The 15,810-nt window shown below is 31.1% G+C and overlaps 2 protein-coding genes across 5 annotated transcripts in view; both read right to left on the bottom strand.

The window, feature by feature from the left end:
• The window catches only part of LOC145107551 (beta-amyrin synthase 1-like), a 34,000-nt gene extending 27,353 nt beyond the window's left edge, over positions 1-6,647 (bottom strand). Inside the window, exons 1-6 of one of the 4 annotated variants that reach the window (XM_079044456.1) lie at positions 6,367-6,647; positions 2,753-2,938; positions 2,583-2,672; positions 2,290-2,487; positions 2,107-2,191; positions 1,821-1,987 (exon numbers count right to left, since the gene is read on the bottom strand). In XM_079044456.1, coding sequence (XP_078900582.1) covers positions 1,821-1,987; positions 2,107-2,191; positions 2,290-2,487; positions 2,583-2,672; positions 2,753-2,938; positions 6,367-6,573 — 933 coding nt within the window. In that variant the 5' untranslated portion in view covers positions 6,574-6,647. The remainder of the gene's footprint in view (positions 1-1,820; positions 1,988-2,106; positions 2,192-2,289; positions 2,488-2,582; positions 2,673-2,752; positions 2,939-6,366) is intronic. The other 3 variants (XM_079044455.1, XM_079044454.1, XM_079044453.1) reach the window with 3 other exon arrangements.
• A 4,828-nt stretch (positions 6,648-11,475) lies between these two features.
• Positions 11,476-14,260, bottom strand: LOC145107550 (ER lumen protein retaining receptor family protein). Its single transcript, XM_079044452.1, has 6 exons — positions 13,827-14,260; positions 12,827-13,026; positions 12,513-12,653; positions 12,314-12,394; positions 11,912-12,036; positions 11,476-11,734 (listed from the first exon to the last, which is right to left on the bottom strand). The coding sequence occupies exons 1-6, from the start codon at positions 14,047-14,049 to the stop codon at positions 11,686-11,688; spliced, it is 819 nt and encodes a 272-aa protein (XP_078900578.1). The 5' UTR covers positions 14,050-14,260; the 3' UTR covers positions 11,476-11,685.
• Between the last annotated feature and the right edge of the window lie 1,550 nt (positions 14,261-15,810).

The following is a 15,810-nucleotide window of genomic DNA, read 5'->3' as shown; positions in this document are numbered from 1 at the left end:
TTTGAAGCTATTAGAAGAAAGGGGAGCTTGGAGTTACAAGAGGGAGCTGCTAGATCCAGAATCCTTGTTTCATTTTCGTCATCTTTCTGGTAAAAAGTCTCAACCTTGCTTTGTGGTTGCTTAGATCTTCATCTTAGTGTTCTTTTACTCGTTTTTGTCCAAATGAAGTGGTCATTGGGAGTTGGACTTCCCATATGGACAAACCCTTTTAGCTCTAGGGTCTTAAGGAGCTTTCATGGCATAAAGGTGCCAACTTTATGGCCCTAAGAGCTCCATGCACCTTCTAAGCCCTTGTTTTGGCCTCTTAAGCTTGATTTGGCCATGCATGTGAGTAAACTTGAAGACTTCACATGACCTTTTAGCCTTTAAGGTCCAGATCTATGTTCATGAGCTTTATCTTGAAGATATGGTGGTTTTTGGATTAAGACATAAGCCTTTTAGGATTAGGGTTTGAGCTTAATGCCTTTGGGGTGGTTCTTAATAGGTAAAGTTGGAAACTTTACCTCCTAGACGTATTATCAGTCTAGATCTGGGAGATAGGGCTTCGGTTGGAAGAATAATGGCTTAATGCATTAAGTGGGTTGGCTGATCGAAGAACTCGACGAGTTCTTAAGGGAACTCGGCGAGTTAAGTTGGGTTTGTCCCGATTCTGTTGAAAAAGGAGGAACTCGACGAGTTAAAGGGAAACTCGGCGAGTTGGATCGAAATATCGTGATTCTGTGTTTAATGGAAACTCGGCGAGTTGTGGGATAACTCAACGAGTTGAGTCAACTCGGAGCGTTGACTTTGACTTTGACTTTGGCCAAGTTTGACCTTTTAGGGGTTTTGAAATATTGATCGGTATCTAAGGGATTGTTTTTGTTTAGGGGTTGAGTAGAGCTGTTTTCGGGTCGGGGATTTATCCAATTATCATTCAGCATTCGAGGTGAGTTTTCCTCACCAGGTTCTGCGGGTCTAAGGCACCAAGGCCGACCCTTGTATGATTATGAGGTTATACTTGTTGTTTGTGTGATGCATGTATGTCCTTGTATGTGTATGTTTATTGGGTGAGGCCCGTTACATGAGTGTGGGCGGGGCCCGTATCTCATTTTGATCCGAGTGTGGGTGGGGCTCGTATCTCATCATTGCTTGATATGTATGGTATGCGGTATTTTGGGGGAACTCACTAAGCTTTGTGCTTATAGATTTTAGTTTATGTTTCAGGTACCTCTGGTTCCTAGGGGAAGAGCTCAGGATGACTGCATCGCACACACCATTGAGATTTTGTTATGATGTTGTACTCTGATTTATGACAATTGATACACTGGTTTATTTCAAATGTTTGGATGATATGGAAAACTGCTATTTTATCTAATATTAAATCGAAAATTTTTGGGACCATATTTTTGGATGTTACATCTAACTAATGTTGTTGCTAAAACATGTTGAGTCTGTAATATACTATGTGAGCTTTGTCCTCCACCAGGAAAGGTGACTTTAGTCTGATGTGAGTATCATGGCATGTACGTTTCCTCAAATCCATTTTGTCATCAAAGATCAAAGATCTCGATAGACATTCACTTCGTCAAAAATTAGGGCGCGACAGTCGAATGTTCGTTTTTCTACTCATGTTAAAACTATGAATGGGTGTTATATTGCATATTATCTTAGCCAATTTTATTAGTTCTCGACCCATGTCCATCTTGGTATGTATATATGTGCAGTAATGTTCATTATTCAAGTGATAAAGATGATATACATTATCACTTTTTATTGGCTATCAATGCATGTTTTGATTTATTATCGAGCCATCTAATAAAAACAATATATCAATTGTATACCTTTGCACAAGCATGTCTTACTTTTTTCCATTTGACTTCATGATATGGTATAGAATAAAGCTCTTTTCTCAACTGCATAATTAGAGGAGTGATCGGACCGATGAATCTCTTCCCATATAAATAAGACATTGGCATATAAACCATCCGACAATAACACCATATGTTTCCTGGATATATATATATCACCAAATAAAGAAGTAAAACTCTTAGTAGTAAAAAGAGTCAACAGTTATAGATGGATTTAACCATGAACAATCAAAGGCATGAAAACTGCAAAGAGGGAAACCTGGAGAGAAGGGAAGGAATGATGGCAGAAGCCAAAACTCTGGAGGCATTGGATTGCTTCCTGACCACTCATATAGCCCAAGTATCTAAATTAGGTTAAAACATCAATTTATCAACAATAGAAGGGATGCTCATGCCAAAAAGTCATAATATGTTGGACAAATTAGTTTCATGAGGAACACACCGATAACCAAGTCTTTCCCCATGAGGGGATGGCAGTGACACTGCCATGATCAATAATCCATTTACGAGCTCTAGAACATGCATCCTCATGGCCACCATCAGGTCCTTCTCCGAGCATTCGCATGCATATATAATTGAGTGTCGTGCAAAACATGATGCTATGACCTTCTATGTGAAATCCCCATCCCCCGTCTTCATTCTACATGCATGTATGGTATAATTTGGTTATATTCAAATGCTTGGAATTTGATGAAACTGGTCACTAAAGAAAGCTTAAGTTGGCACATAAGATACCTGGTGATAATATATATACCGTAGGATTTCTTTTCGATCTTCTGCTAAGAAGAATGTATCAAGATGGCCTGTTATATACAAACACATGATCTACAAAAACAAGATATTGATTAATATAAGAATGCATCCAAATAGCAAAAAGTAATGCAAAAACAGAAATTATTACTAACGATGGGTGGCATAAAATAATGGCATCCGTTGTTTGCCGATGGCCAGTGGCCGTCGCTTGCTTGTAGAGCTGCCCAATAACGAACGGCCCTTTTTAATGTGTTGATTACAATGTCATAGCTTATCTTGTTCTCCTCCACGACTATCTCTCGTGGTATCATTTGTTTGAAGTTTTTCTCCCTCAAAAACTATATTTAAAATTAGACAAATAAACAATCATCATACGGTTTAGTTTTAGAACATTAATTACTTCAAGTAAAGCTTACGAATTCAAAATTTTGAAACATTGTGAACTCATTTTATGCTTAGAACATCCATAATGCAATCAGCGGCGGATCCGAAATCATCATAACAACAACTAACAAGTGTCCATCATATATTAAAGTTCTGAATTTTAAGTTTTTATGGGTTACTTTAGTATATATAGGTGCCAAAAATAATTAAATAAGGACCAATTATATACTTTAAAAAAAATCCTTTTCTGCCTAAAGTTTGAGTTGGAACCCACTTTTAAATGGGGCCATGCATCCTATTTCCAAAATGCGTGTCTCCTCTACTAAAATCATGCATGATAGAATTGAATAGTTGAATCATGTCTACATGACATATAGGGTGTGTTTGACACGGAGTATTTAGGAACGTTTGAAAGCTTCTATCTTCTAGTGTTTGACAAAACGCTATGTTTTAAACAGAAAGTATTGTTTGACACTACAAGCTTCTAGCGTTTACTTTAAACAAAACGCTTCAAATCCAAATGTTACTTCACGTTCTCACATTCTCATTATACTTAGCATTTTTATTTGAATACACACATACATATATACGCACATGCATATATGTATGTGTGTATATGCTATGTCATTACACATACAACAACATAATAAAATAACCTTATTCAATACATTTTTATCAGAGCATCTATTGTGAAAGATCTCTTGCATAATTTTTTTATGTATTATATTTTCACTAACTATACAAAAAAAATATTATTAAACTAATTCATCTCTAATCATTAAATATTTTTAAATGTTTTTTTAATGAAATTAACTAATTTACCCTATCTAATAAAATATTTCATAAACCCTAATTCTAATTTTTTAATTTTAACATATATAATATTTATAAAAATAAACAATATTTCACATTAATATTAAATAAAAACAATATATTACAATACTTAAAATTGAAACAATATATTATAATATCAAGTCCTTTTTTAAATAGGAAAAATACAAAATTTCACAAATAGTCATTATGGTTTTGATTTTGTCCCCAAAACAGTCCTCGTGAAATCTTTTTTGCATGAATGGTTCTTTTGGACAAAAATTGCATTCTACTGGTCCTTATGATGGATGTCCATTAGATATATCCGTTAAGTTGAGAGACTTTTCGATAAGGACTATTTCTGACAGTTTTTGAAACTTCGCCTAAAGAACAGAACTTCGCCTAAGAGTCATTTGTGAAATTTAAAATAAGTTGATTAAATATTTTATTGATTACCATAAATCAAATATGGCAAAAAAAAACCAGAACATAGAAAATGTAAAATTTATATAAATAAAAACATATACTTACTAATTTTAATCATAATGCAAATTTAATTTATTTAATATATAAATAATTTTTGTTGTCTAAACTTTATCTAAATATTCAATTTACAATGCATTATTAAATATTTTCATTTTTTTTATTTTTATCTAAAAACGTTGAAGTGTAAAAATATCATTTTATTTATTTTTAATTTTTATGTGATATTATATTTCGAGATTTATCTTTATTTTTCTTATACAAATATACTTATTTTTATCAAAACAAAATATGATGTGTTGTTATAGAAAATATATTATGATAAAAATAATAGTATGTTGTTATTTTATTTTAAAAATATAAGTATGTGGTTTTGAGTCAAAAGGTAAAAATATGTTTCGGTTTGGTTTCATAATATAAATATGGTAAATTTTATATTGGTTCGATATAAACTTTTGATATTTAATTTAAAAAGTATTATTTTATTTTATCAAATTTTGAATATATTCCTTAATGAATACATCAATTTTTCAAAAAAAAAAAAAAAGGTTTTTGTTAGTTAACAATAAAATAATAAAATATTTATAATTACTTTAGTATTTTTAACTATGCTATTACACATACTAAAATAATTAACAAAATGAATAATATGACATTAATTCCATTCAATTTATTTTTTTAAAAGAAAATAAAAATATGTTATATGTTTAAAAGGTTTGTGTTTTTAATATAATAACATATCATATTTTTTAAAAAAATAAATATATTTGTTTAAGAAAAATAAAGATAAATCTCGAAATAGATAAAATGATGTTTTTATACTTCAATTTTTTTAGATAAAAAATAAAAAAACGAAATTTTTTAATGATGTATTGTATTTTGAATATTTTAGATAAAGTTTAGACAACAAAAAAATATTTATATATTAAATAAAATATATTTGCGTTATGATTAAAATTAGTAAGTTTTATTTTTTATTATAAATAATATTTTTTCTAGGTTTTAGTTTTTTGTATTTTTATTTGAAATATGGTAATTAATACAAGATTCAATAGACTTATTTTAAACTTCACAAATTATCTTTATTCATAAATGGTCCATTGGAGAAGTTTCACAAATATGGTCATTATCTAAAATTTTCTCAACTTAACGGATTTATCTAACGGACATCCATCATAAGGACCAGTGAAATGCAAGGGTTTTATGATGGATATCCAAATGGACCATTAATGCAAAAAAAAATGTTTCATAATGACTGTTTTGATGACAAAAGACCATTTGTGAAATTTTGTCTAAAAAACATGATAAAGTTATTATGTTTATAATTATAAAAATAACAATAAAAATATGTATGGTCATTATGATTTTAGCAGTTAATATTGAATTTAAAATGAAATAAAACAAATAGTTAAAAATAATACGTTTAAAGGTTAAATAATATAAGGAAATAAAAAAAACATTATTAAAAAATGGGTTAAAATGTAGTAACTTTTTACTATTGAATTAAAAAAACAATTCAATGATATTCAATCATAAAAAAACTACCATGAAGATAATAATCTTATATCAATACTTTGTGGATCAGCCAAATGTTGAATTTCTTTGGATTTGAACTTAGGTGGTTTGTGTGATTTGAATTTAGGACAAGTATATATATAGGAGGTGCTTAATTCTTAAATTATAATCACCAAATATTTAAAATTTTGTTAATTAATTAGGTATATAGGCACCCTATCAACACATGAGTTTATAACCACAAATCGAGCACAATATGGGATAGGATCTTATCATGTCGTACTATGTGTAAGAATATCAAGGACAGATTTTAACAAAACATGAACTCGCTCTTGCTAAAAAGCCATTAAAAACATAGTGCTATAAACTTGAAGTCTTGTTAAAATCACCCCATCTATAGCTTTTGTCTAATCATATTATATAATTATATTAATTATTTCACCATCACATAAGACATGAATTAAAAAATATATGTTTATAAATGTTAAAATCCTATCGTAAAAAACCTTAAATCACAATATGTAAAACTGTAAATGCTCTTAATTTTTTTTTTCTATGTGTAACATTATACTACCTGAAAGCGCCAAAGATAATCTCCGCATGGTTTTTGCTTGTGACGGTTGTTGAAGAAAAAGCAACGAGCTTGCTTAACCTGTTCCAACTCTTCGGGAGTCGCAACATAGTTTTCATCGAACTCCCATATTTGTCTTCCTACGAAATTATTTGTGCTGAATAAATACGGATCATCTTTGTCCCCTTGCCCGATTCTCAACCTCCACATCCTTATATTTCAAGTCTTCCTCCCTAATCTTGTTTGCTTGGGAATTGGGACCATAAGTTTATATATTCCGTGAACAACCATAAATTTATAGGCATCCTCACTTTCAATTTGATAATTTCACGTGTTCTTAATATATTATATGTATTAAGGATTAGAATATAGTCAAATTGATAAATATATTAGATTTTCGTTTTTTATTAATAAAGGAAATTTATGAGAACTAAGTCGTCATATATATATATATATATATATATATATATATATATATATATATATATATATATATATATATATATATATATATATATAAAAGGGTTAGCCAACATAAACTTATATTAGACTGTATACAAGTCTATAAAACTTATATTATAAAACATATATGAGTCGAGTTCAAATTTTGGACCAATTAAACTAAAATAGAGGATACAAATGTAAAAGGTAAATTTAAAGGAAATAATATGTGTGGCTTTCGTAAAGAAAAAGTACAATTACACAAATGCAGATAACCTAATGTTACTTACAAATGATAATTGTTATAATTAAAAATGTATATTGATACTTGTGGACAAGCGATGAGAACGTGAAGTTTTAACTACATGCATTTATAAAATAGTTGCTTGTAATATGAACAATGACCAAAAGAGTCAAGTACAATAATTTGGCCATCTAAAATTAGATAAAATGAATAGATCGCCTCTTGTCGTTACGAATAACTTGTATGACTAGAAACATTTATATTGATGTGTGAAACTACGTGCAATCTGATACATTAAAGCATTTACTTCAAATATATAGTCAACTACATAATTCATATTAATGCTGTAATGTTCATTCAAAATCCAATTCAATCATAGCAGTAATAAGACAAAATAATAATAATAATAATAATAATAATAATAATAATAATAATAATAATAATAATAATAATAAGCTGATAGGAGCTTGTTGTCGCAGTCTAATAAAAAGGTGTTTGATGCGGATTGCAATGGTCATCATGACTTTTTGGATCGTGTGGAATTATAGTTTCTAATTCCTTCTTTTGGAGTTCTAATAGGCATAAAAGATGTAAAATACTTTGGGATCGGTAGTTATATAATCCGAATATAACAACTTTCTAATTTGTTGTTTTTCTAATTTCTTGCTAGAATATTTATTTTATTTTCGGCGTGCAAAACAATGCTAATAGCAATAAGCCCAACCAAGATCCGGTTCCGGTTACTGTTTTCTTAGGCATGCCACTTCAGTATTGGTTGATACATTCATTTCTTTCTATTATTGTAGTTATTAATTATAGAGTAAATTACATTTTTTTTTTCGCTCCTATCACTCTTAGTTGTTTTACCTCACTCTCACTAAAATGGCAAATATATCTTTTTTTTTTATCTTTTACTAATATTATTTATTTATTTATTATTATTCAATAAAAGGGCTACCCCACCGGCCCACCTTGTACTCCAAACCCACTCTCTTCCGATCCACACAGGGATCCAAATTCATAAAACCCAAAACCCACAAGGGTGACTAAGGTGGACGGTATAGAAAATGGGCTTAAGAAGATAGATGGTGATCAGGGAAATATGTGCTGGAGATGTACCCTTGGCTGTTGGCTTCTTTTTTTTTTTTTTTTTTTTTAACCGGCAAATACAAATATTATAATCTACTACTAAACTAACACCTAATTCCACTTAGGTCCATCACGGGACTTGAACCCTCAACCTCAAGAAGGGAGGACACCACCTGATACCACTGGGCTAGAAGCCCTTTGGTGGCTGTTGGCTCATTGGTGGGTTGCTCAACGTGTCTCTCTCACCGTTGACCAGTCAAAGTTATAAAAAATAACTATTATCTTTTTTTAATTTTTTACCTATTAATATATAAATATAAAAAAGATGATATTGTAGCACATCATTTTCCATACCAAAAATGATCAATTTGATAACACATGTGACATGGCTGGCCACATGGCACTTTAGGTCAAGAGAGTTTGCCATGTGGTGTTGACATAACATCTAATATTAAATATTGTTATTTTTATAAATAGTTTAGGGAAATTGAGTAATCTAATCACTTTTTAATATTAATTTAACAAAATAACCAAAAAAAATAACAAAAATAATCACTTTGTTCAAAATGGGCATTCCGGACAAAAAAAACACTTTTTTTAACTGATTCTAGAACGGCGTTCCGGATTCCGGACTAAAATTTCGGGAAAAAAAAGACTCTGAAATTTCAAGAACAATTCCGAAATCTGAAAAACAATTCCGAAATTTCAAGAAAAAAAAATTTTGTTTTTTCCTTAAATGTAATAAAAGTTTAAACAAATATAGTAATACTATATTAGTGCATAAAATCAGTCATTTTATTGAAAATTGTTGATATTAAACCCTTAGAAAATGGACGTCTCACATAAATCAGGATGTTTTTTCAAAAAAATAAATAAATTGGTAAAAAAACCAAAAAATAATTCCGGAATGGAATATTCTTTGAAAAAAAACTGAAAAGTAGTCCGGAATGTGAACAGTAGTCCATAACGAAGCGTTTAGGAAAAAGTGATCATTTTTTAAAAACTAAAAAGAAAACGATTATTTTCTTTGAAAAACTTATTTTTAAAGGTTTTATTGATGAACTAATCATACAACACATGGCTATTATAACTCACCATGTCTTGTGTTACACTCTCATACTAAGATCATCCGTTATATCCACCACTAACCATTATAGTGGTGGGTGTCACGTCATCACCACATTCCCTAACACTAACAATGAGATACCTACGACTAAACACATCATTCCACCTCATTTTTTTAATTTAAATGAAAAATACATAAAAATCATATAATTTTTTTAAAATACTATTTTTCATTAATTTAAAATACCAAATTACATTAATTAAAATAAAAAAAATTACATTAAAAATAAAAATTACATTAATTAAAATTAAAAAAAAAACTTTAAAAATAAAAATTACATTAATTAAAAAAACATTAAAAATAAAAAACCTAAAATTACCAAGCTTAACTAAAAAATTATCCCCTTATTCCTATGTCGGACTCGAACGGACTCCTTCATCGTGAGAAATAACTCCAAATTTTCGCCTTCGAGGTCGTCCGCTTTCATTTTCAAGATTTCCATATTGGTTTTTGTGTGAATCACCGATTGTGTTTCTATCATTATTTGTTCTACCCGACTTAATATCTTCGCCTTCGTTTCTTGAATGTGCACATAACGATCAGATTTCTCTCCAATTGATCCATAACACTAGATCCTGAAGTCGTTGATGCCGCTTTTTTTGCTTTACTTCTTCCAACGGATCGACGAAGAGGTTGCTCGTCTTCAAGATCGAGCGGATCATTGTTGATGTCGAAATGTGTTCGTCCGTCCGAGAGTGTAAGAAAAATAACGCCAACACGCAAAGCTTTTCCGTATGTGAAACCTTGGCTAAAGTTGAAAGATGCTCCGAAATGGAAAGAGCAAACGGAAGGAAGTTCACAACAAGATTGTGAACTTCCTTCCGTTTGCTCTTTCCATTTCGGAGCATCTTTCAATTTTAGCCAAGGTTTCACATACGGAAAAGCTTTGCGTGTTGGTGTTATTTTTTCAAATTGGTCCAAAGCCGCCTTGAAGACATCAAAATCGTTTGCCCCGATTTTTCGTATGTTTAGGAGGTTGTTGTAAATTCCTCCAAATTCGGTGCATTTTAGTCGAATATCGCGCCACTTCGAGCTAATTTGATCGGGATTTCAGCTTTCACTTCCCTTTAGCTCGTAAAACACTGCACGAACTTTCTCCCAAAAAACAACCGAACGTCTGACTATCGCCTTCGATTGGGTCTTGGGAAGCCGAAATCTATGCCTCGGCTAGCTTTTCTTTTTCCTCTTTTGTCCATGGGACTCTTTCTTGGGTGGTGTTGGGTCGGACCGTTTTTTTTTTTCTTTTTTCTTTTTAGGTTGAGGTGGTGGTGAAGGTTGAGTTTTCGAAACAAAATCCGACGAATGAGGGGGTTGTGATGATTGTGGTTGTGATAGTTATGGTTGGAATTGTCGTTGGAATTGTTGGAAGGCCCGGAAAGCTTGATATTGTTGTTGGAAAAATGTTGTTTGTTGGATAGGAGAACCGGTTTGAAGCAAATTGGCAAAACCACCTTGGCGTGATTCCATGGTCCGGAATTGGCGAAGGGTTTGTGTCTAACGCAAAAGCGTTATCTGGTTTGCGATTTCTATAGTTTAGAGGGGTGTTTTGGTTAGGATCCATGGTTTTGGTTGTGAAAATGTTGTGGGTATTTTGTATATAGAGTAAAAAAAGAATGGTGTAAGAAATAAGGTTTAGAATGGGGTATTTATAGGTGAAAATTGTATGTAAAAAAAAACATTTTTAAAAAAAAAAACATTTTTTAAAAAAATTTGGCCATTTCAACAGCTAGTCAAATGGTCAAAGAAGTACTTGAGCTCTATTGGGTGTTTGGTTTCATCATCAGGAGAACGGTCCACCATGACCACGATCGACCACAACTGGCCGGGATAGTGCACATGGCCGTGGTCGTGGTCCAGCTCAACCACGAGAAGGCTCGTGCCAAGTATACCGGTTGGCCTAACTTATGAAATTCAAACACACACACACCTACATGAAAACTTGCCACACATCATCAAACCACTACATGATTAAAAAATACTTAAAATATTTGTTCATATTCAAGCATATTTACCTTATTGCTGCTTCTATATCTTTTTAATACGCATACAAGAAAACTTACGTGAATGCTAATAACTTCTGCATACGGAGTAGATTTTTCAAAATACTACACTATAACAAACAAAATACAAATAAAGGTAGAATACTAAGTATCCACAAAATGAAAACCTTACCTTAAAAAAGATGCCAATAAAGAAAGGCATTAGAAAGCCCTGAAATTGAATCTGAGTACTAGCATTATAATATCATAATTGAAGCTAATTTTGGATTCCAGTAAAATTAAGGTTGTAAATAAGAAACACGACAATGTCACAAATGTACAAAAGCATCCACTGAAGAAAAATATAAACTAAACAAGAACACCAAGCACTACTGTAAATGTGTGTACTTCAATGGCACCATTTTTGCTTCTAGATGCTCAAATTACACCACCCCAGAAGGCAGACGCAAAACAAGTTGTCCTCCAAAAACACTGAAAAAAAAACAGAAATTATTAGACGATTTTCTATTACTTTGGAAAATCTATCTAGCTTTTTGTATTTGGATGAGATTGTATAATTGAGTAGTTTTTCAAATTACAATGTTGTAAGATATTGTAGTTTGAAAAATCCACCTAGTAAAAAAAAAGAAGTAAAATTACGAATCTGACCTTTTGATGTAGTAGTAACAGAAGTCTGCTAATATGAAGGTTTGAACAATCTCTGAGATGAGAACCATTGACGGCCATAATCCATACCCCAGGGCGGTAAGTAGATGTCCACGGCTATCCAAAACCTAATTAAAAACAAAAGATTACTAAAATACCCGAAAAGTAAACAACAGTATAAATTTCAATTAGGGGTAAATTCGTCATTTTCTGAGAAAACCTAACGAAAACAAGGGTAAATTGGTTTTCTTTTTTTTTAATATAAAAAATGGACTCTTTTACGAAAAGGAAACATCAAAACCAATTAAGACATCTCTACAAGGAATCGTTTTGAAGAGATTAACAAAAGTGGTAATTAATTTTAGATTTTAAAAAAGTTAAAACTCTTTATTTATTGCTACAAACCTGAAGAACCCAATGAGCACAACTAAGAAACCTTGCAACACCAAGAGCAAATACATAATGAGCTGTAAATGGTTCGACTATCTGCATGCCATTGAAAAACACAAGTTACTCAAAGTAAAAAAAAAAAAAAAGTAAATTTTTTTTGTCTACGTGTTTTGTGATGTGTAACAAACGAAGGTCAAAATGAACAAGATCAAACCTTTGTGTTTTGCATAACCCTAAGTTGAGGTAAGACTGAAACTGCTTCAAGATAAACACAAAATGCCCAAAATATCCTGTTGACAATATGATGTGATGTTGATGGATGAATTAACAAAGCTAGTATAGCACAAGGAACTGCCTACAAAAAAGAACATATTAAGGTAAGATCTTTTTATGGAAATCAATACAAAGAACTTATTACTAATAATGACGAAAGAAAAATAGGTAATTTCAGATAACCTAATAATAAGCATGTATGAGGATAAATGAGATGTGAAATCTCATCTTGATTAAATCATTATAGAAGCTTACCACATAGTACATTGCAAAGTTGTCTTTGTCTTCCATGTAGCTTGATTTGAGTTTGAAACGAATCATAAAGATAACCCACAATGTTGTGGCTAATGTAGCCAAATCAAGCAAAGTGTGTATATCATACTCCATAACAAAGCTACAGTAGAGTCTTACAGCCAAGAACAAGGCTGTTAGTTCTTGTGTTTTCAGTGATAGGCCTACAATCATGCAACACACATAACACTGAATTAGATCTATACTATTGTGGTTTGAATGTAAATTTGGGTAAAGAATGTCCAATAAATGTTGATATGATATGTTTTGTTCAATTCGCTTTCATTTACCATATGGTTCCAGCAACAATCATTTTGCAATAAATAATTCAATGCAAAATTTTGTAGTTTAATAAGAATATATTAAGTATGCGATGCTAAAGGTTCATGTGATGACAATTTAGAAGTTTCTTTACTGTTTTAGTTCACTCTTTTGTAGCAAAACCTAGAAAACCCCCAACTAGGAACCATGGATGACCATATATTGGGGGAAAACCTAGCCCCTAAGTCTAAAAAGTGCTAGAATGTTTTTTAATTGTCAAACCCGGTGGTTATTAATGCAAAGTTGCCAAGTATACAACTGCAAAGTCAAGAAGACATGATACTCGAATCGAAGTATACAAAGTTCAACGCAGACATCAAATTCCATGGCCAATTTAGAAATTGAAATTAACCCCTCTAATATCTAAGTCAAAGCATATCCCCAATTGACAATCTGTGACCAAATTCAATGAAATAAAACAGAAAAATATCATCGTTATACTAGAAAACCCTAAATATGAACAAATCCATAAGCGAACTCATGTGGAAGATCATTAGTTTCATACAAAAGAAAACAACTTACTAAATTTCCTAATTCAAAATTTTAATCTTATCGAGATCTATAAGTAACGAGACAGTACATTAGAAGAGATTATATCGAACACATAATAGATGATTATGTAACGATTGGTTTAATTACTTACCAGCACAAGTTTTTTCCTTCATAAGCTTATAGATAAGAACGGAGATTCCGATGGAGTGAACAGCCTCGGCAGCAACGAAAAGATTGTCATGATCGTGCACGATCACACGTAACAACACCAAGGCCAACATGCCGGCGACTACGGCGAGAAAAGCTTTCACCTTTGGTGGTTGCCGGTGCACCCATGACGATATCACGTGGATCGTCTTCTTTGGTGGCCTCATGTTTGTTTTTCAAATCCTTGTGCTTGCGATTGTTCTCTCTGTATAGATTGCTGATTTGATGATGACGCTACCAGTGATGGTGATGGTGGTGGTTAGGGTTTGATTACGGTGGAGATTGGGTGGCCGATTAGGGGAGAAATTTAGGGGAAAAGTCGGTGAATATATGATGAGATCTTTTGATGCACAATGTACAAATCGGTCAAGATGTGTTCTTCTGAATTCAAAATGGAAAAACTATAGTTTCATAAATAGTCCCTGACTATTTCTCAGTATTCATTTTCATCCCTTTTCTTTTTAACTTTACATGACAATTGACATAAGCATAGGAAAACTTTTCTTGTCCGTTTAGTCTTCATTTATGTGAAGAGTGCATAAGGTAATGATCATAAATTCATTAAATTTTCATTTGGTTATGGACTTTGTTTTGTACACGTAAAGAAAGAAAATAGAGGAGTAAATATTTATCTAGTTAATAAATTGGTAATTATACATTTTTTAATATGTTTTGTTATTATCAATTTTATGCTAAGATATGTAAAAACATAAAGAGTCGAACCTCTAAATAAATGGTTCAAAATTTTAATAAAGTAAATTAGCATGCTTATCAACTTAGTAAATAAAACTTATTGGTTTATCCTAAAAGGAAATCACAAAGGGGGTTTAAATTTCAAATAATATATGCTTCGATTAGATAATTAATACACAGATGAAAAGTAAACACAACTCTAGCTTATATAATACCCTAAATGATGATACAACCAATGATGAATAAAAACACATTCGATTGAAACTTAACTATTTCACACTAATTCCCTTGTTAGAAATCCATCTAACAATTTCCCATTTTCTAAACCAACATTTTGGGAAACAATTCGTAACGTAACTACAACCGATTTCATTAATAACAATTTGCTACTATAGTAAATATATTATTTTTTAAAGTATTATCTAACTATTATTATTTTATTTTTATAATTAATTTAAGTTGCTTAATCTATTTTTTTCATCATGATTTTATTAGATAATATTTTTGTATAAATCTAAATATATCATTGAAACTCTCTCATTTTTTTTGGAAACAGCATACGAATTAAGTAGAAGCCTACTCGCAATATTTCAGCGAGCATATCGGGTTCAAGCTCATTTACAGGACAAACTCAACCCCATAAGGATTTATCTACAAAATAATATATAAATTTGTCACAATCTCCGTATATCAAAGATAATATATTTTGGGTGTCAAATTTTATTTTTCTTTATATTGTTATATGAAGTACTTTTTCTCTTTACATGAAGTACGTCATATCAAAAAAATCAATGGTTATGATGAGAATCGTAATTAATTTTCACGAACAATTAAATCTTATTAATGTATAAAGGTTTTAAATGCTCAAAATTAATTAGAAACACTCCATAATTATTCTGCATTCAAACAATAATTATCATTCTCGTATGAACATAATTCCATACACTGTATTTTAGTAATTTTTTGTGGTTTAACCATCATAACTTAAAATCACTCAAAATTGATATTTTTATCTATGCCGAACTAGTTTTGAGCTATAGTAGAGAGATTATGCACATGGATCTTCATGGATTAAAGTTTTTAAGGAGAGACGGAGGGGTGTTTGTTTTTCTTGAACGACATATTATTAAAAAAATATATTTATAATATCAGATGGACTTAACCCTTCAAAGGCAAAGAGATTTAGAGCATCTTCAATAGGAGTTTTTTTAAAAGCTTATTACAATTTATTTATT

This window comes from Lactuca virosa, chromosome 4, assembly GCF_052849685.1.
Source record: "Lactuca virosa cultivar CGN04683 chromosome 4, Lactuca_virosa_CGN04683_v6, whole genome shotgun sequence".
NCBI lineage: Eukaryota > Viridiplantae > Streptophyta > Magnoliopsida > Asterales > Asteraceae > Lactuca > Lactuca virosa.
This window is presented reverse-complemented; position numbering and strand designations above follow the sequence as displayed.

What these genes read in the sequence shown, in the direction of transcription:
- LOC145107550 (XM_079044452.1), bottom strand. Translation starts at nt 14,049, where the DNA reads ATGAGGCCACCAAAGAAGACGATCCACGTGATATCGTCATGGGTGCAC. An exon ending in GTGCTCATTGGGTTCTTCAG is followed by an intron (nt 12,037 to 12,313) that starts GTTTGTAGCAAT and finishes GTTTTTAATTAG; the next exon opens with GTTTTGGATAGCCGTGGACA. An exon ending in TGTTACTACTACATCAAAAG is followed by an intron (nt 11,735 to 11,911) that starts GTCAGATTCGTA and finishes TTTTTTTTTCAG; the next exon opens with TGTTTTTGGAGGACAACTTG.